The sequence below is a fragment of the Sordaria macrospora genome, chromosome 5 (genome assembly GCF_033870435.1).
Source record: "Sordaria macrospora chromosome 5, complete sequence".
In the NCBI taxonomy this organism is placed as follows: domain Eukaryota; kingdom Fungi; phylum Ascomycota; class Sordariomycetes; order Sordariales; family Sordariaceae; genus Sordaria; species Sordaria macrospora.
In genome coordinates, this window is record NC_089375.1 from 3,932,201 (window position 1) to 3,951,403 (window position 19,203).

The 19,203-nt window shown below is 52.3% G+C and overlaps 8 protein-coding genes across 8 annotated transcripts; 3 read left to right on the plus strand and 5 right to left on the minus strand.

The window, feature by feature from the left end:
* Positions 1-6: 6 nt before the first annotated feature.
* Positions 7-483, minus strand: SMAC4_08127 (uncharacterized protein; the record flags this gene model as incomplete). The annotated part of the gene is made up of 1 exon (XM_003344146.1): positions 7-483. One exon carries the CDS (start codon positions 481-483, stop codon positions 7-9), a length of 477 nt encoding a protein of 158 aa, XP_003344194.1.
* Positions 484-1,201: 718 nt separating this feature from the next.
* Positions 1,202-1,375, minus strand: SMAC4_13856 (uncharacterized protein; the record flags this gene model as incomplete). Its single annotated transcript, XM_066091658.1, has 1 exon — positions 1,202-1,375. The coding sequence occupies one exon, from the start codon at positions 1,373-1,375 to the stop codon at positions 1,202-1,204; it is 174 nt and encodes a 57-aa protein (XP_065947299.1).
* SMAC4_08126 (uncharacterized protein) lies at positions 1,311-3,949 on the plus strand. Its single transcript, XM_066090749.1, has 3 exons — positions 1,311-2,359; positions 2,416-3,330; positions 3,380-3,949. Exons 1-3 carry the CDS (start codon positions 1,616-1,618, stop codon positions 3,509-3,511), a joined length of 1,791 nt encoding a protein of 596 aa, XP_065947300.1. The 5' UTR covers positions 1,311-1,615; the 3' UTR covers positions 3,512-3,949.
* Positions 3,950-4,044: 95 nt separating this feature from the next.
* Positions 4,045-5,748, minus strand: SMAC4_08125 (uncharacterized protein; the record flags this gene model as incomplete). Its single annotated transcript, XM_003344144.2, has 1 exon — positions 4,045-5,748. The coding sequence occupies one exon, from the start codon at positions 5,746-5,748 to the stop codon at positions 4,045-4,047; it is 1,704 nt and encodes a 567-aa protein (XP_003344192.2).
* A 1,313-nt stretch (positions 5,749-7,061) lies between these two features.
* SMAC4_08124 (uncharacterized protein) lies at positions 7,062-9,435 on the plus strand (the record flags this gene model as incomplete). The annotated part of the gene is made up of 1 exon (XM_003344143.2): positions 7,062-9,435. One exon carries the CDS (start codon positions 7,062-7,064, stop codon positions 9,279-9,281), a length of 2,220 nt encoding a protein of 739 aa, XP_003344191.1. The 3' UTR covers positions 9,282-9,435.
* Positions 9,436-9,544: 109 nt separating this feature from the next.
* On the plus strand, positions 9,545-11,211 carry SMAC4_08123 (uncharacterized protein). Its single transcript, XM_003344142.2, has 3 exons — positions 9,545-9,964; positions 10,025-10,668; positions 10,725-11,211. The coding sequence occupies exons 1-3, from the start codon at positions 9,831-9,833 to the stop codon at positions 11,114-11,116; spliced, it is 1,170 nt and encodes a 389-aa protein (XP_003344190.1). The 5' UTR covers positions 9,545-9,830; the 3' UTR covers positions 11,117-11,211.
* A 148-nt stretch (positions 11,212-11,359) lies between these two features.
* On the minus strand, positions 11,360-13,054 carry SMAC4_08122 (uncharacterized protein; the record flags this gene model as incomplete). Its single annotated transcript, XM_003344141.1, has 3 exons — positions 11,360-11,694; positions 11,750-12,257; positions 12,335-13,054. 3 exons carry the CDS (start codon positions 13,052-13,054, stop codon positions 11,360-11,362), a joined length of 1,563 nt encoding a protein of 520 aa, XP_003344189.1.
* Positions 13,055-15,541: 2,487 nt separating this feature from the next.
* SMAC4_08121 (uncharacterized protein) lies at positions 15,542-17,998 on the minus strand. Its single transcript, XM_003344140.2, has 4 exons — positions 17,383-17,998; positions 16,113-17,270; positions 15,968-16,046; positions 15,542-15,891 (listed from the first exon to the last, which is right to left on the minus strand). Exons 1-4 carry the CDS (start codon positions 17,435-17,437, stop codon positions 15,666-15,668), a joined length of 1,518 nt encoding a protein of 505 aa, XP_003344188.2. The 5' UTR covers positions 17,438-17,998; the 3' UTR covers positions 15,542-15,665.
* Positions 17,999-19,203: the final 1,205 nt, after the last annotated feature.

Consider the following 19,203-nt stretch of genomic DNA (forward strand, 5'->3'; position numbering starts at 1 on the left):
TTTAGTCTAAAAATCCGTAACCCGCCCGTTAAAACTCCAATCCCCGCCCGCCCCCCACCGCAAAGGCTCATTCTTCGGCCCACCAACCTCGCCGGTCTTGGGGTTAACGTCCCCTTCGAACTCGGGCGGCGCGCCCTTGCGGATGCCGCCGCTGAAAGTCTGCGAGGCGTCTTCGATTACTGGTGCTTGCGTCGCTACTGTATTCTCACTGGCAGGTTGGGTGACGTGCTTGGAATTGTTTTCGGGCGAGGCGGGAGTGGTGGGGGTGCCGGCGGGGTTTTGGGAGATGTCGGAAATGGTGGTGTGCGTGTACAAAGCGGCTTCGGCGGCGGCTTGGAGACGCTCGAATTCGGCTTGTTGGTCGGCGGGCAGACGGGGAGGGGCGGGGCCGCGTTGGAGGAAGGAGGAGGAGTAGCGGGCCGTGGCTGGGAGTCTGATGAGGCCCGAGAGGGGGCGGGTGAGGGAGAGGAGGCGGCGGGACATTTTGTTTGTCGTTGTTGGTGTTGACAGTTTGGTTTGGGTTGGGAATGTTGAGGTTGAGGTTTGGTATTTGAGGATTGGATGCGGATGCGCGGTGATACCGGCGATAGTTGTGAGGGTTTTGGATTAGGATCTGTCGAAGGAAGGGATCTCAGTCGCGAGTCCGTCTTATGATTGTGATGTTGTCGTGCGCAAAGCTGGTGATGAGGTTTGTGTGGCGGTTCGCGGAAGGAAAGGAGGAAATGGAAGGCAAAAGGCAAAACCGCGGATTTGAAATTCAATCGCGCACCCTTCTGTTCCGAGGCCCGATGAATGACGTGAAAGAGAACTTCCATTTGCGACAGAAGTGGGGCCGATACTGTGGAGATAAGTGGGGCTTCCATCTGGTTGCCGGCGGGAGATCCTGGGGTCGGGTGGATGGGCACAGTGTGTTACAGTGTGGTACAGTGTGAGGGGAATATCAGCGGGGGGAGGGGATTTGCACTGGAAGTTTAACATTTCTGTATCTTGACACTGAACTTGACGATGTCTTCATCTGCTATATGCAAACACGGTTAGATGCTGCACATACGACGATAAGTACCGCGCTTCAACCGGCAATTTACAAATTCCCCTCACCCATCATTTTCATGTCGTCCTGCCGTCCACACCACCCCCTCCCCCGATTGGTGTCATGCCACCATGCCTCGCATGCCTAAACCCCGAAAGCTAAAAGCCAAGTTCAACGGCGTGCGCCCAACTTCAGGAGCTTGAAGCCCGACACCCGTTGATTGGTCCTTTCCCTCCTCACGCAGCGTGAGATCTTGAATTTTTTAAAGAAAGACTCATCACGCGGTTTCCCGTTGATGGCTGCCTTGGCCCGGTCTAACCTACCGCATCTCGTGGTAGCCAACATGGTTTGCTGATGGAGTACGGGGTCCTCATGGTATTTGACCTGATGCTGTCCCCCTCACTGACAGCTTGTCTTGCATGATTGACGGTAGAATCACGATGGGATGAGATATTCACACCCATTTCTTTCTTTGGAGAGGATGGGACTGGTATATAGCTATCCTGGGTTGCGAGAGGGTGAATTTCATGACCAGGACACTCCCCGACTGTGCTTTGTCTTCTCGAACCAGTAAGCAAGCCGAAAATGGAGGAGGATTACGACTACAAGATCAATAAACAACCTCAGCAACGGCTTGGATTCTGGCTGTTGCCATTCAACAAAGCCGCCGCCGCCCTGGTCAGCTGCCACCCGTGGAACCTCGAGCGATATGCTTTTGATAAAGACACTTCCGGTCTCTGGATAGACTTTTCCAATCTCGACAAGCAAGAGTACACTGTAGGGTGCAGTGACTCGGTCGATATCTACCTGCCACAAGTCTGGAACTCGACAGATTCATCAGGGATATCAGAACTTCACGCATCCTTTCGAGCCGTCACAGACACGGGTTCCATTCTTCTTTGCGACAAGTCCGAATACTCTTCCACAGAGCCCTTTTCCCACGGCAGCCGTTCATACGCCGTGAACTTTCGACCAAACGACGAACGATCAGTCCTGGTGGCTCAAGGAATCAACTCACTGGTGGCTTTTGGTCACGGCCGGTTCTATCAGTTTGAGCTACGCTGGGAAAGTGACGGTCTCAACAGGTTTCGCATGGAACCACCGGTGCTCTACGCTTTGGGTCCGAGCCGAGTCAAGACGAAGAGGTATGTGCTAGGGGAGAAAGTAGGCGGCGGTACGTTTGGAAAAGTCTACCGCGCCTTGGACGTGACTACCGGGAGTATCATGGCCGTCAAAAAGTTCCATCGTCTATCCAGCAAGCAGCTTGACTTTGCCCCGAGGGAAATCACAAATTTGCTCAAGGTCAACAGCGATAAATCAACACGATGTGTATGTCACTCACTTCCTCTTTCTTCATGCTTTGAATCTTTACTAACACATTCAAGGACCACATCATCCAAATCCTCGATTACACCACCGGCTCCGACTGGGCCGAGATCTTCCTCCCTCTCAAACAGGGAAACCTCAAAACCCTCGTGTCAAAAATCCTCCCTCCCTCTTCCCATTTTCAAGTCTCCAACATCGTCCTCCACCAAATGCTCCTCGCGCTCCAACACCTCGACACCCACAAAATTATCCACCGCGATCTCAACCCCGAAAACATCCTTTGGGAACACTCCCCTTCCACCGGTACCTATCACTTCACCCTTGCGGACTTTGGTCTCTCCACCACCACAAACTCCAACTCCAACTCCAACAACCCCAAACGGCCCGAAATAGCAGGCACAACACCCTTCATGGCTCCCGAGATGTACGCCCGCCACAAACACAAACAGAAACAGACAACAAAGGCCGACATCTGGTCCCTCTTCGCTACGGTCGTGTGGGTGCGCGATGCGAAATTTCGAAAGGGGTGTGAGCTGCTTGGGCCGCATTTGGTGCATGTGTGGCTTAATAGGATTGCCGGACAAGGAAAAGGGGGATATAGGAGTATAAGGAGGATGGCGTGTTTTGATCCGCGGAGGAGGCCGTCGGCAACGGAGCAGTTGGAGATTTTGGAGATGCAGGCTGTGATGGAGGAGTTGGAGAATTTGGATGAGCTGGATGAGCTAGATAAGCAGGAGGAGTGGGATGAGATGGAGGCTAGGTTTTATGGGATGAGTCTCCGTTGGAATAATCATGAGGGGATAGGATTCGAGGGCGGAGGGCTGGATGATGCGTATGCCATGGAGATGCCGTATTATCGGCAGGATGAAGCGTATATGACTGGGGCGATAGATAATTATGGCTGGAGTGATGGGAGTAATGCTTGGTCTAGTGAGGGTTATGTGCGTCCCATGGAAGTGCCACGGGATCAGGAGGTGAGTTTTAACCACTCGTTAGAACAAAGCTTTTTCTGACAAGATTTAGGGATGGACGCAAGATTATGACGGTCACGATGGTCTGGCTAACGATACAACGGACGAAGCCGACGCAGCCCTAGCGAAATGGACGGCCTGGTACCTCGCAACAGACAGGCAATTGTTGACAGAAGACAAGTAGGCTACATAAAAGTTCTGACTTTATCCTCTCTCAAGTGACAGATAATACCAAAAGAAAAAAAAAACAACCCGAACAATAACATTTGCTTGCATCTAGAATCTGGATAGATAGCTACCTAAAGGGGTCTCGTAGTCCTCGTAGTCCATTCCATCCGCGGCTCTAGGCTAGTCATATCATCAACGGGGAGAAGCCGTGGAAGATATGGGTTATGAGCCCAATGGTATTGTACTGGTTCGGGAATCGGCGGGGTATCTGTATTACTTTTCCCTATGGTTTCTTCCGTGGCAAGCTGGTAGGATGGTGTAGCGGATATAGAGATATTAAGCTTCTCACATGCACGAACGTCCTTTCCATCCCCCAGCTCCCGTTCTCGTGCGTGCAACGTCGCGGGTTCGAACTCGGAGAGCTGTAAGTCCACATCTCTTTTTTTTTGCACCTTTCTGGTTGGATTGTTGTGATGGCTCGTGATATGCACGCTTGCTCACTCACTTGCGAGTTCGCTCACTCTTCCAGGTTTTTATTGATAAACAAGGTCACCTCCGCCTCCGAGGCCTTAACCTCCACCACCACTCCTTCCGCAATTCCTCCCACCAACTTGAACTGGTAACACCACAGATCACAAATACCATCATGGTCAACGGTAACGAAAACGCCACCCAGATCCAGAAGCTCTTTTGAATCACTCCATCATCCCCCCCGTCCACGCCTCCACATCCATCATTACCTCCTCCTCCTCCTCCTGCTCCTCCTCCCCCTCCTCCTCTTCTCCCACCCCCACCTTGACCACCCGGAAGATAATCATTATACCCATCAATAACCTCCCACTGAAAAGCAGGCAACGCAAAAAGCGTAGCAAAGAACGTGGCCGGCAGAAATGCCATGGTCATGACGGCAATGACGCGCATAGACGAGGCCTCGCGATGGTTTGTCGATGCGTCCGTCCTTGATATTCTCGCCATGAGCACCTTGGTCCAGACTACGGCCTCCTTTTGGCGACAGGTCCAGCCGAAGATACGGGCTTTGAGTTGAGGGATGATCAGGTCGCGGACGAGTAGGCGGATTTGAGCGTTTGCATCCTCTGTGATTGGGTCTACCGCGGTGTTGGTTCCGGAAATAGTGAGTTCCCGCCAAAGTTTCCTCCGGATCGTCAACTGCTTCGCCATCCGCAACGCCAATCTAAGACTTGACTTGGCTTCCTGCGCTTTAGTTGACACCCTCCCCAAGTCTCGACACCGTCTTGATAGCGTCTCCATTAATACGGGCGATAGTTCCATCGAGTCGGTGTAGATCTTATCCGACGCACACCACCCTTCCCCCGCCCTATCCCCCTTCTTCTTCTCCGCGGCCTTTACCCCCTTATATAGGCCACCACTGTCCCGTTCCCCTTCCAAACCGGTTTCACCCCTCCAAACACACGCCCTCGCCACATCAGCGCACACCACCGCCACCGGACTGCCCAATACCCCCCTGAACACTTCCAGATGATACTTGACGACGTTGAACTTGTGGCCCATACGCTCATCCACAAAACACACCCCCAGCGTTACTCTTCTCTTGATATTATAGCTCCATATGGTGGTTACATCGTTGCTGGATAGGTAAAACCTCAATACCTGCCCATCAAGGAAGGGAAGTTTGTGCGAAGATGGGCTGGATGAAAGGACGTGGAAACCGGGAGTAAATGTGTGGAAGAGGTAGAGGGCGTGGGGGTCGAGGTCTAGGACGTGGAAGAGACGGAGGAGGAGGTGGGGGTTGATAAGGAGGGAGTGCTGGGGTTTGTGGGGGATGTGGAGGAGGCGGAGGAAGGATTGTGGTTCAGGCTTAGGGGCTGTGATTGTAGTGGCGGGTGTGGCTGTCGTACTGGAGGGAGTGTTGCTGGAGGCTGAGGGCGGCCTGGTGGATGGTCTTAATTTGGGTCCGGAGCCGGAATGGGAGGGTGTAGAGGAGACGGAACGAGAGGAGGCGGAAAGAGGTAAAAGCGGCACCGGCTTCGTGAGTAGATCCTCGCCTTCTCGGGTCAAAAGGAGCGATTGGGAAATGGCTGTGATACCCCAAGAGCTGAAAGTGGCATCAGACCAGGAGACGATGCCGAATTCTTGAAGGGGCGGTTCGGGTTGAGAAGAGTTGTTTAAGGAGAGGGTGGGCGGCCAAGTATCGGGCTCGACGTTGGTGTCGAGATCGATGTTTGAGGTGGGGAGACCGACTGCTTCGTGAGCTAGGTGGCGGAAGCCGTTCATCTGGAGGTTTGGAAGACGTTTGTTAACAGCATCTGGGGTGAGAAAGACGAAGGTGGGTATAAGGGCAAGTAATGGCCGTGATTGTTGAGGTGATTTGCTTGGGACTATATACGCCCACTCAAACCCCGGCTGCAGTTCCGCGAAGCAACAACACGGCACATTGTGTTTCTTCATACCCTTCCAACATTCATACCAAGAGGCAAGACATTGTACCCTCGAACCACGGCTCACATGAACCCCTTTTTGCTGGTGTCGTCACAGACAGTCGTTCAGGATCATGCAAGTAGCCTTCACCGCCGGCCTATGTCTCGATCAGCCCTTTCAACCAGGTGCGCCTTGTGAACCCCAAGGCGTCAAGTCCCTTGTGCGACGCCTGTAGGGTGTCGCAAAGGAAGCAAACAGCGAGGGCTTTCGTAGAGACTTGGGTTATGTGGGACAAAGGAAGACGGCAGGTGGTTATGCAGGATCCCTTGGTATCGAGGTAGAGAGGGGTGAAAGATCGGTGAAAGAATTAGATGACTTTCGGTGGAAATGACGAAATAACAAGCGATCATGAGCGATACTTTGGCTCGTTGGAAGTCAGAGTTCAGGCAAGAAAACTCGTGGTGATTCGTGGTGATCAGGCGGTTCTCAACGGAACTTAGCTGGTTGCGGCTTCCAGCAATGAGTAATCGATTTTGGACAAGTGGGTGGGAAGCGGCAGGATATACGTTGGCGCAAGTCAGACCCATCAAAAAGGAGGACGTGGAGCTGTGCTAACTCTAAATAGTGTGAAGCTTTTGCGTCGTTGAGCTCTCAAAATGGACCACATATCGCTTCACTTGATCCAAGCCACTCCGTACCAGTTAGCCAGCGTGTCAAATATTGACGACATGTCTGTGTCCAGTGACAGTGTACCCTATAGATATATTAGTGTCACGTTGGAAGCATACTCTTCCATTTTTTGTGGTTATCTGGAAATTAGTCTCATCCGGAGTTAGTGTCGATAACTATGCCGAAAAGCAGCGTTGAGATTCCGTGATCACCCAATAAGCTGGAAGTGGGCATTTAGGAGGCTCAGCTGCGCCAAGGCTTTAGTAGAGGCTGAGAATTTGCAGCTGACTGGTGCCTGAAAGGGTTTCTCGTGTGATACAGCGGAGCCCCATGAGATTTGGGACCGTTAGCTTGGGCATAAATAAGGTGAGCTGAGCCTGCTCGCATGTTCTCTGGACACTTCACCATCACTCACCAATTCGGCGTTTGAGGCAAGTCCCCGAGGTTTAACTTTTGTCTCAGAATTCAGAAACCGCTCAGAGCTTGCCTCATCCACAAGCATGCCACTTACCTACATTCCTCGGGACCTCGACTACGTTCCGCCACCAGGTCAAGAAGTCACTCGAATCGAGACACACCACGACGATCTTTTCCAGGCAACAGATGTCCCACTCCGAGCATGGAATCGGCCGCTAGACCTTCCACCGGAAGATCCAACTCTAGGTCTCTGCGCCCGGCACCGTCTCATGGACCTCAAACGCTCAGATTTCGGGCCTCGGCGGTTTAGCCAACAACTTCCTCCAGAATGGTATCTCGGTACCTATACTGAGGTAGCGGCACGGGGATCATGGTGCAAGGTGTGTCAGCTGGTCGCCGAAGCTTGCGATGACATTGCATGGCCGGATGAGGCGGATATAGTTATGAGCTGGATTGGAGATGTGCGGTGGAGGAAGAAAGCTGGGCATGATGATGAGCTGAGTGGAACGTGGGAAACTTTGAGGCTCAGGGTTCGATCGGTCATGATCGGAAGAGCACCGCCTTTTACACCTTTCGATCTGGTGCCATTGGGTCGAGAGGGGGAACTATTCCAGGGGAGATGTCTCAAGGAAGGTCAAATTGATCTAGATCGCGTGAGGGCCTGGCTGAAGTGTTGCAGGGAATGGCATGGAGGGGAGTGCTCCCACTGGATGAAGCAGCAGAGCGTATCGGAATCTATCACGTCAGCGACATTCGACCCATTCATCCGACTCATTGACCTCGAGGAGAACTGCCTAGTGGAGAGAAGCGATCTCGTACCGTACGTAGCATTGAGCTACGTCTGGGGCCGGGCGACGGTTTTCAAGACCCGCGAAGAAACAATCGACGAGCTGAGAAAGCCTGGAGGGGTATTGGAAAAGAAGGCATTGTTCCCGCGTTCACTAAGGGACGCAATGACGCTGGCGCAAAGACTTGGATACCGGTACATCTGGATCGACTCCATCTGCATCATCCAGAATGATGACACCGACACGTACCAGAACCTGGATAAACGACATCAAATAGGGCAGATGGGAAAGATTTACCAGTACGCGGACCTCACCATAGTGGCTGCCAGTGGAGAGGATGCGAACGCTGGCCTGCCAGGGGTAGAGCCTGGGACGCGGTTAGGCAAGCAAAAAGAGGTCAAGATATCAGATGACCTGACCATCATGAATCGCTCTGTCGCCTGGCCGGATGCGCTGCTTAGAACAACATGGGAAGAGAGAGGATGGACCTACCAGGAGCGCATCCTTTCCCTGCGCTATATGTACTTTGTCGATGACACGGTACACTTCCAGTGTCAGCGAGCCACTTGGAGCGAAGACTTTGCGGCCGAGTCTCCGGACCTGGCGTTGTCGGCCGCTGACCAGGTGGTCGACTTCAGCCATATCCCAAGTGAAGTCCCTCCCCCAATCGAGTTGCGGCCAAATTTGAAGTTTCAGCTCAAGCGATATCCCGAGCTGGTTGGCCAATACACGTGTCGCAATATGACCTTCATAACGGACCGTGTGAATGGAATCCAGGGTATCTTGAACGTGATCAAGGATCACTTCTTTTCCCAGGACGTGGAGTTTGTCCATGGGATGCCAACGGGTGAGCTTCTTCATCCGGGACTTCTCTGGCGACCAAGACTGGAGCCGAAGAGAATACATGTGGACGAGAAGAAAGGGAGACCGGTATGGCCAAGCTGGTCATGGGCCGGATGGACAGTACCAGTCTACTACGACTATGGTGCTGACTTTTCAGCCAACAACACTGGTCGATATCAAGCAAATATCAGCCTTGGCCCAGACCCATACTTCCTCCACTTGAGAGCTCGCGTGGGCCGGTTCAGACTCATGATCGAGGACCGAGGAAATGAGGATGCGGTCCCTCCACTGCCGCGTGTCCGGCCAACACGGTTGACGCGGTATGCGATAACGCATGCGACGAATCCTGATGGAGGTGATGAAGAGTGGATAGGGTCCATATGGTTGACGTGGTCCTATCGAAGGAAGTTTGTTGAACACCAGTTGAAACTTATTTCGAGGGTCACACAAGAGTTCATCATTCTTTCGGACGCAGACAAGTTTGAACGAGAGGAACTGGTGGAAGCCTCGACAGCCGAGAAGAGGGCCGTGGTCAACGTCATGATGATCGAACGGAAGGAGGATCCGGGAACGGATGGCCGGGTTCGCATTGAGCGGGCAGGTGTTGGTCGAATGTACAGAGATGCGTGGGATGGAGTTGAAGAGAAGTGGGAGCGGTTTGAGTTGGGATGATTGATAAGCTGATCGATCACAAGGGTCGAGCAAGTCAAGGAGCAGCCGGGTGTCCTAAATATTGACGTCGTGACCCACAACTGTGGTGGGAATTTGGGTGCGATCGATGATTCAGTTCATGGGCATTACTGGAAATAAACTGAGTGAGAGAGGAAATTGGGATGTTTATGTGTGGAAATATATGTCATTCACACGCACAAAGAGAGTGAAATTAAGGAGGTGAGCCTTCATAGGTTGTAAAGTTGAATTTCCAAAACCAGCAACGTTGAGCGGAAGGGCAGTTGAGGTTCAGGAAGCTGTGGCTTGAGCGCCCAATGCTCCACGGATCATGTGTGGCTCAGCCCCCAAAACCAATTAACCAGCCACACGAGGGGCCTGTTGCCTGACGCGTCTAGCTTTACGAACGACGCGTTTTCCTAAATTGAATCTCATAGCATCACCAAGTCAACAACACCAACAAAGGCCAAGGTCCACGTCGGCGCAGCACTCCAGCTCAGACTTCAGATCATAACAGCCCTTCCGCCAGAAAATCAACCCAACTCAACCACCATGTCGGACTTTGAGGATGAAATGGACATTGATGTCCCAGTGTCCAAGGACATCATGTTCGCTGCCACCAACACAGCAAAGGGCAAGCGAAGCGCCGCCAACCTGCCCGTCGAAGCAGAAGACAGCCTTCCATGGTAGCGAATTTCCTCTGACCCTCTCAATTGACTCATCATTGTCTAACCGACTTGTGACAGGGTCGAAAAGTACCGCCCCGTTTCGCTCGCCGATGTGTCTGGTCACCAAGACATCCTCGCAACCATCAACAAATTCGTCGACTCGAACCGGCTCCCCCATTTACTTCTCTACGGTCCTCCCGGAACCGGTAAAACATCCACCATTCTCGCCCTTGCCCGACGAATCTATGGCACCGCCAACATGCGCCAGATGGTGCTCGAGTTGAACGCCTCCGACGACCGTGGTATCGACGTTGTGCGCGAGCAGATCAAGACCTTTGCCTCCACCAAGCAGATCTTCACCCTCGGTTCCTCTGCTTCGCGATCGGGTCTGGCTGGCTTCAAGCTCATCATTCTCGACGAGGCCGATGCCATGACCTCCACAGCTCAGATGGCCCTTCGTCGCATCATGGAAAAGTACACGGCCAACACTCGCTTCTGCATCATTGCCAACTACTCCCACAAGCTCAGCCCGGCCCTTCTGTCGAGATGCACAAGGTTCCGTTTCAGCCCTCTAAAAGAGAAGGATATTCGTGTTTTGGTAGACAAGGTCATTGAGGAGGAGAACGTCCAGATCATGCCAGACGCTACCGATGCGCTGGTCAAGTTGAGCAAGGGTGATATGCGTCGTGCGCTGAACGTGCTACAAGCCTGCCATGCATCAAGTATGCATCCCATATCTCCCTCTCTTTCGCAGCTGAAGGCTAACCCGATCAACCAGGCACACCACTCCAACCAAAGGACGGCCCCAAGGTCGCCGAAAAGGACATTGTACGGGAAACCATCACTATCCAAACCATCTACAACTGCGTCGCCGCGCCACCACCCGACGCCATCAAAAAGATTCTCAGCACCCTTCTCAGCACAAGCGATGTCACGACATGTCTGTCCACAATCAACACATTGAAGATCTCACAAGGCTTGGCACTTGCCGACATCATTACCGCTCTGTCTGAGGAGATCGTCAAGCTAGAAGTCAAGCCCCAGGTGATGATCACATGGCTTGATGCTCTTGCGAATATTGAGCATCGAGTAGCGAGCGGAGCAGGAGAGATGATCCAGACTGGCGCGGTAGTGGGTGCGATACGGAACGGTGTCGAGTTGATGGGTTGATGTTGATGCGCTGTAATGGAAAGCGAAAAGCGATTCGGTGATGTACTATTGCATCTGTGGTTCGGAGTTTAAGCATATGGCGTTTGGGCAATTGATTCATGTTTCACCTTTCAAGTCAAAGGCGGCTTTTGACATTCTCTGCCTGTTTGTTTTGACAAAACCGGGCATCACAAACGACGCATTGCAATGAGGATAGGAGTAAGTGTTCGTTGTTCCTCTCAACACTGGCTGATAGCTCTGGTCTCAGTAGATATACCTGAACCCAGCGGCTCTCCTATCCCCTTCAGCCGCAACAGCAGTCTCTGGGTTCTCAGCCTCTTCCGCCTCGGCCTTCTCCAGCTTCTTATTCTCCCACTTATGCAGATAACGCAAGAACAACGCCAGCAAACCCACCAGAAGGCAGATAACCGAATTCGCACTCCCTCCGGGGATATACTGTGGCGCAGCCGTTGCTGGATACATGTACGAGCCATAAATACTAGCCGTATTTCCAATCATGTTGGCAATAGCCACAGCAGCCGACCGCTTGACCATAGGACGAGGGAACGAGTTGGCAACCCACGACAATATGATTTGATCTGACCTCTGTTAGTTCATCTTCACCAATAACAGGCATGTCCAGGCAAAACTCACAAGCAGAAACAGCCCCCATAGGCATCAAGAACATGGCAAAGAACCTCGCCCCCACCTTCGTCGTGCCCGTCGCAACCGCATTTCCAGCAGCAGCCAACAACATCAAGAAGAAGATATGCAAGCTGCGATCACCCGTCTTCGAGCTCGTCCAGGTCACACAGACGGAGATCAGAAAAGTCGCAAACCACACGGGAGCCGTCAACCACAGGGTTTCGATCTTGCCGTATCCGAGGGTGCCCACGATGCTGGGGAAGAAGTACTGGAACGTTTGGCTGAGCAGGGACAGATGCTGTAGCAAGACGAAGAGGTATAGTCGGTAATCTTTGACGGCGAGCTTCAGTCCGTCCCACACCGAGCGAGTATTTTGATCGTCGGACTCGTTGATGTCGGCTAGCAAGCGCCAGGAGGCATAGGCCCGCTCTTCTTCGCTTAGCCAGCGTGTGGTGTTGGGGTAATCGGGTAGGACAAAGGCGGCGGCGATGGCGACGGCTATGGTTATTGTTCCCTCCTGTTTTTTTTCCATCTGTCAGCTCAACCCTTTACCACAACTATCACCACCCTCAATTAGACTTAAGAAAAACTCACAATAATAAACAACCACCGCCACCCACTTATCCCCCTCGCGCCCTCCAAATTCCCCAGCACCCCCGCCCCAATAACCCCCCCAAACATATTCGCCAGCGCATTCCCGCTATAAAAATACGCCATCCGCTTCGTAAGCTCCGCCCTCGAGTACCAACTACTCATCAAAAACACCGCGCCCGGAAAAAACGGCGCCTCCACTATTCCCAACATTATTCGCACAACAAGTAAATGCTCAAACTTCTGACTAGCAGCACTACAAGCTGATACACCGCCCCACAGCGCCATTGCTGTTGACAAGTATATCGAAGGGCGGAGACGGGTGATGAGCATGTTACTCGGTAATTGCATGAGGAGGTAGGCGACGAAGAAAATGCTGGTTGCTAGGTTGAAATCTGTGCCGGACATGGAGAGGTCGGCTTCCAAAGTGCCCTGTCGGGCTTGCGCGAGGTTGGACCGGTCGAGGAAGTTGAGGAGGTACATCAGGATCAAAAAGGGGAGGAGGTGGAGGTCGATTTTGCGGAGGAGGGCTTTTTGGGTGCGGGCGTGCCATTCGGGGGGCGCGGAGGAGAACTGGGTTGTCCATGGGTCCTGGGTATTATGGTGGTGGGATTTGGTTGCTGAGAAGGGGAGGTCGTCGATTTCGTGTTTTGAGGGCTCCATGCTGGTTTTGGGATTGGGATTGTGGTGGTGGCCCGTTGTGGGCTTTTCGGTTGAAGTCATGGTTAGGGAGATGATGAGAGAGAAGAAAGGAGGAAGAAGGTGAAGAGAGAAGGTTGTGGTCGGTGATGCTACTGGACAAAGTCGATTTCAAGTGCTATACCATCGCTATCTGCCTCTTGTTCGCCGTCTGTTCTTTTGTCCCAGGTTGCACAAAGGCAATCAACTTAGCCGAGTCGACGATAAGCACCAGGTGAGGCATGTCCAACGGCCAACAGCCAGGAGGATGACCGGTAGTATATGTAGCCTCCGCCCATCATGACCACCATCCTTATTCCGCCTCTGTCCCATTCTTCCGAATGAACCCAGCCATCTGGCTCTCTTCACCCGGATATCGTCCGGCATCATAAACCAAGGTTTCACCCGGTCATACGACGTTCAGGGGCGCTTTTCCCAAAGCCTCTAAAGCCAAAGACCAAGCCAATGATGACAACCAATGCCGATCACTTCTATCTCGAATGGCTTCACTTCCTGTCATGGTCTCTCACCCCCCAACTTGCCAAACTACACTAACTTCCCCGCATTCCGACCCCCAACCTACCTCTAAACCTAAACCTTACCCCAGGTTTTACCCAAAGCAGGGCAGCCAAGGAAATCTATTGAATCTGGGGAAGGTGGTCAGACACGGAAAGGCAGAAAGGACAGGAAACAGTAAAATGAGGTGGAGTATCTCCTCTTCACGTGGATTCTTTCCGGTCGACTGGTTGACGTTTGAACTCTCAACGAACTGATGGCTGAACTTGGAAAGAAGACATGGTTGAACTGTCACGATTGTGGAGAATTGCCCCAGGTTTTCGCTTCTCATGGCGTCTCATAGCGTCAACACTTGCCTCGATTGGGGAAGCCGATGGTGCAGTGAAATTGGTGAGTAATTCCATTCATGCTGTTTTCTGTTGTTCGGGTGAGAGAGTGCCGAAGTGGTGTTAGCTAAGTACTTTGAGAAACTGTACTATCCGAACCATCGTGCCGGTTTCCCTTTCATAGTGTAGGCGAGGTACCTTAGGAATGGCAAGACAGTGTGCCCAAATAGCTGAACGAAACGAAACGTTGATTTTGGCTCTTTTTGGCTGAAGTACATACCGTAGTTGCCAAAACATCGCCCTTTTCTCCCCGCACGGTTGGGACGGCTGGGACGGCAGTTGCGTTGCAAAGCATGACTGGGTAACATCTTCCTGAATGGAGGAACAAGAGTTGGGGTAAATGTGAAGACACAGGCTGACAGGTTGGGAAGATACCGAGGAACTTCCACTTGGAGAGGTTGTACCTAATGGATGATTGAGGATCTTCACCTTGATTTTGCTGATTCTCTGACCGTGAACTCAACTACACTACTGGGGACTCTGGGGGTTTTTTTTTTCATGTTGTGGAAAGCTTCTGACGAAGGGTGGCGGTGAACTTGGTGAAACGATAAGTGAAGGTGGTTCCATGAAATTGTTAATCCCTAGATGTGGTGAAGTGCTTACTGTCGGCGATACCTATTCCACTGTTAGCTCTTTTCCATCAGCCACAAACCATTCACCACTCGCAACTTCCTCGTGATAGTCAAGCGACATAATCCTTCCCTTCTTCATAATCCTCTTACCACCTATTTCATCAAGTTCTCAGTATGCCCTCAAACATTTCTATCAAGACCGGGTATTCTGATCCCAACCTCGGAATACCCTCAGCCTTTCACCTCCCACACACCTACCGTCTTCGCACTAACACTTACACTTACACTACACCCACTGTAAGCCTGAAGTGCACAGTGGATCCCTCCCCAATTTGCCACGCCTTCAGCGGGAATTTGGCGGCCCCGGACCCCCACTAACAACCCCACAGCACGTGTTTTGGCGGAGTCAGCACCAAGAGACGACGGGAAGTGGAAATCCGGGGCCCCGCAAAGATCGCCATTCATCCCATTTGTTGACGGGGAGCAATCGAGATTCAAGATGGAGCCCGTTTTTCAGGTTTGTCAACGACAACTGAAGTCAGGTGTTCCATCCCATCTTAACCACGAGTGAGTGTTTAGCACGCGACAACATCCCCAAGTAACCCGTCACTGCCAGTTCGGCAAGGTGGTTTCGCGAGAGTTGGGGATGGTGCGTTCGCATAGAAACTCTGGAACGAAGACAAAAAGAAGAAAAACCATCAAGAGGGAATCAAAGAAAAGCGCACAATGAAACAAGACAACAGCCAAAATCTAGGCAAAAAGATGAAGCCTAGAGTAGGCTTTTGCGCTTGTTCGGTTTGAGTGTCCCAGGATTATAAGCATCCATCCGTGATACAAAAGCGACCACTCCTGACCTTCGTAGGTGTGCCTGTTTTGAGGTAACCTAAATGTCTGCACCTACGACGCTCTCCCCAACTGAGCTGAGCTAATCGGACTCTTATGTATGCGGGTTGTATTATTACCTTGTGGGTAGTTTTCGGGTTATGAAGCTATGGTGAAGACTTGGGCGAAGGGAGTTGAACAGAATCACGTTTAAAAAGAAGAAAGGGACCATGGCATGTTCAGAAATATTTCATTAGCATCATTATATAGTTGATATCAAAACAGGCATGTTGAAGCCACAGGTACACAAACAAGACCCAACCTACTGGGTCAAGGGACGAAAGGAAGTAAGTAGGCATCTCAAGTCCACAAATGGAACCTCGGATGTCTGTTCCCCAGATGCTCCTGTTCCTCCTCCGTCAGACCCTCGAGCCTGTGATCCCTCTTGCCTGCCGCCCTGGCGCGGTTTTCCCATACGCAGAAGAGAATACCGAAGATGGCGAGACAAACGGTGGCGATCTGGCCGCCGAGGTTGATGGTGTGGCCGGTGTGGTACTTGGGCGCATCGGAGGGGATGTAGGTCCATCTATGTATGACTGGGTTAGGTCCGTGACCTGGAAGAGAGAGTGGTAGGAGAGAAAGAGAGAAAAAAGAAAACTCACGTAGCAACGATACCGCCAATAGTCCCCAACGTGACGACATAACCGCTTGTTACCGCTCTCACAGCCGGTCCAGCCGAATCTGCTTGTCATTAGCCTTTCTGCCTTTCCTTCCATCTCGAATGCACCTCGGACGGATGAAACTCACTATTGATAGCCCAACTCAAGAACCCGGGTCCACCAGGAAACGCGCCCACCGTGACGAAAAACACAGCCATGTACCTGATATTCGGCTGACTGACCCACCTCAGAATCGCGAACCCGATGACCGCCAGCCCGGAAAAAGCCGCCAGCCAGATGCCCCTCTGCCTGCTCTTATCGCTCCCGTACGCCACGGCAACAGCAACCACGCAAGCGCACACATACGGCGGCACGCTGTACAGCTGGGCCTTTGTGTTCGTCCAGCCCAAATCATTCAGAATAGTCGGCAAGAACACCGACAAGCCCTGGACAGTAATATTAATCAAGAAAAACCCAATGGCGCACGTGTAATTGTGCACATTCATAACCGCAAGCTTGACATGACGCCACTCGACCTTTTCCGCGGGATCAGCGCGATGTTCTCTGACCAGCCGTTCGGCCGCGATGCGTTTTTCGTGCTCGTTCAGAAACCACGCCGTCTTGGGGTCCGTGGGCATCCAGATCGGCGCCAGCAAGCCGACGATGATGGTGATGATCCCCTCGAAGAAGAAAATGTTCTTCCACGTGTGGATCTTGTGCCCCGCTACTCCCCATTCTGGGATTTTTGAGAGGCCTGTGGCTAGTAGCCCGCCGAAGGCGCCGGCGATGGATGCTGCTGAGACGTAGATACCGATCCGAAACAACAGCTCTTCACGCTTGTAGAAGGTGCTCAGGAAAAACGCCATGCCCGGCATCGCGCCTCCTTCGAATACTCCCAGCACGGCGCGGGCGCCCATTAATCCGCCAAAATTGGTGACGAAGGCCGTGCAGAGGGAGACTAAACCAAAACCGCAGACGAGAAACGGGAGGTAGAATCGGGGGCCGATGGCTTTGAGCAAGACATTGCTGGGGACTTCGAACAACAGGTAGATGATGTAGAAGATGGACAAAGCCCAGTTGAATTGCATCCCCTGGAGGTTCAAGTCCTTGGCGAGACCTTGGATGCGCGCGTTGCCGATGTTGACGCGATCGAGGAAGCAGAGCATGTAGAGGACTGTCACGATGGGGACACAGTGCCAGTCGATCTTGCGCCGGATGGCGCGCTCTTCGTCGTCGGTCCAGGTGAGCTCGGGGAGGGATGTGTTGGAGGAGTCGGCGTCTTTGTTGGTTTGCTCATGGTGGAGGGCTGGGTGGGTTTGTTAGAGAGTGAAGTTAAAGATGGGATGGGATGAGTGTCGTGAAGAGGTGAATATGGTTGGTGAAGATGATGTGAAGAACAATGTGAAGGGTTTACGTACCAATCTCCTTCTCTAGGACCCCCGTCGTGATGGGGTCCCCCATTGTGACGGACATGATTGATGAGGTCGACTTGAACGAACTTCAATGGTTGAACCCTTTATGGCAGAATATGATTGTCGATGTCCAAGGGTATATAAGACAAAGACAAAGACCAGACGGCTAAGTGGATAACTGAGACGGCGGGTCTACCCCTTATTATGAAGAACAATGGTCGGAGAGAAGAACCCAAAGAAGAACAACGGATATCTGCTCCGGTGGTTCACGGGATGACTCCCGTTGCCAACCCAACGCTAGACGAAAAGCTTTTTGCGCGAAACTGCAAGTAACCCGCATCAAATTAGTTTAGGAAGGTTGAACCCACACTAAAAGGCCCAAAGGCGTGCATCGACTAGTGACAAGGTTGGGAATAGTATGGGATATGATATCCAGATCGTTCTCCAGTTGAATTGGTCGATAAGACTTGAAGGAGTCAGGTTTAGGAAGGACCCCTTTGTGTAGCGTGGTATAACTTATATACCATCCACACGACCAGCTTCCTGCTTCTGGTTGTTGGGTCCCCTTTTCTGTCACACCTTGTTGTTAACCGACTTTATCTGTCAGTTCCCGTCTTTGCGGTTTTCACGCCAGACCCGTACATTTACTGGATATTACCTGGGGGGCCGCAACATTGGGAATACTACAATATGTGGCACGCAAACGTTGTGTAGCTGTGCATTAGTTGTTACATTCTTTTTTGCGTCTGCCGTCCGTCTCTTCACCATCACAAGCTGTTCAGGCTGTTGGCTGGCTTCACTTCAGTCTCTTCTTCTCCCCTCCATGTCCGCTTGAGAATAACCGGTACATAATGTGTTCGCCGTAAGAATGTTGGGCGGTGGCGTTAACCGACAGCACACCCTCCATGAGTGTCTGTCCAACCGCACGAATGAAGCATTTTTGGAGCATTTTCGGCAAATGCATTTTGGTGTCCTTTCCCCAAGTTCCCCAGTTCCCCGCGGCGCAAAAGGGGGCTAGCAGTCAAAGCCAAGGGGCGCCAAGCTATCCGAGGCCGGATTGCCAAGGGCGGTATTGGCGAGTTGGGTGGTGAATGCATCGACGGAATGGCAGGAATGGGTGGCCGAACCACGAGGGCATCTCAAGAGAGTTGGAGAGTGCGGGGGGGGGGGGGGGGGGGGGGGGGGGGGGGGGGGGGGGGGGGGTTTGAGGATTTGGTAGCAGTCGTTAAGAAGGATCAACGCCTTCTTCTGCAATAGGTTTAACGTGGGCTTCTCCGTTCTGGAAGCAGACGGGCGTTCATGCCTAGCGAGGTCTCGGCAGCCATGTATGACGCTTGGATACTCTTCTTTGTTTCGGCAGTGTGGTGATTCGTTGGTTAGTTGATGCTGTCTTGAAGCCTTCTCTTTTTGAAGCCATCTTTCTCTTTACGGGTGTCGTCCAGTTTTCTGTCTGACAGACCGTTATTCTTGGGCATACTTGAGACGCTTGGTCTCACCTATCTGACATTTGTGTCAGGGTGAGGACCATGGGAGTCCATCTGTGGTGGAACATATAACATCGACGTTCCGTCCATGGAATTGCCATTCTTTGAACCGTGGACGCCGCTGTCCGCTGCCGGTTGGCTGGGAAAGAGGTTGCAATCAGCCGGTAGCTATTCTGCCATATTGACCATCAGAGCGGGGCGGCCGCTGCTTGTGGCAAGTAAACCAGATCGTCGTGGCCATGAATCTGTTGAATGGCAGCCTGCCCTTTAGGGGCCTGTATGTGACCGTTGTATGCAACAAAAGCCCCGTCGACACAGTTTTTCTGGCTCACTGTCCCGCGCT

Coding starts and splice junctions, on each gene's coding strand:
- SMAC4_08126 (XM_066090749.1), top strand. CDS start 1,616: ATGGAGGAGGATTACGACTACAAGATCAATAAACAACCTCAGCAACGG. Junction 2,360..2,415: donor GCGATAAATCAACACGATGT/GTATGTCACTCA, acceptor AACACATTCAAG/GACCACATCATCCAAATCCT. Junction 3,331..3,379: donor AAGTGCCACGGGATCAGGAG/GTGAGTTTTAAC, acceptor GACAAGATTTAG/GGATGGACGCAAGATTATGA.
- SMAC4_08121 (XM_003344140.2), bottom strand. CDS start 17,437: ATGTCCGTCACAATGGGGGACCCCATCACGACGGGGGTCCTAGAGAAG. Junction 17,271..17,382: donor GGTCCTAGAGAAGGAGATTG/GTACGTAAACCC, acceptor AAACCCACCCAG/CCCTCCACCATGAGCAAACC. Junction 16,047..16,112: donor CTTGAGTTGGGCTATCAATA/GTGAGTTTCATC, acceptor AATGACAAGCAG/ATTCGGCTGGACCGGCTGTG.
- SMAC4_08123 (XM_003344142.2), top strand. CDS start 9,831: ATGTCGGACTTTGAGGATGAAATGGACATTGATGTCCCAGTGTCCAAG. Junction 9,965..10,024: donor GCAGAAGACAGCCTTCCATG/GTAGCGAATTTC, acceptor GACTTGTGACAG/GGTCGAAAAGTACCGCCCCG. Junction 10,669..10,724: donor ACAAGCCTGCCATGCATCAA/GTATGCATCCCA, acceptor CCGATCAACCAG/GCACACCACTCCAACCAAAG.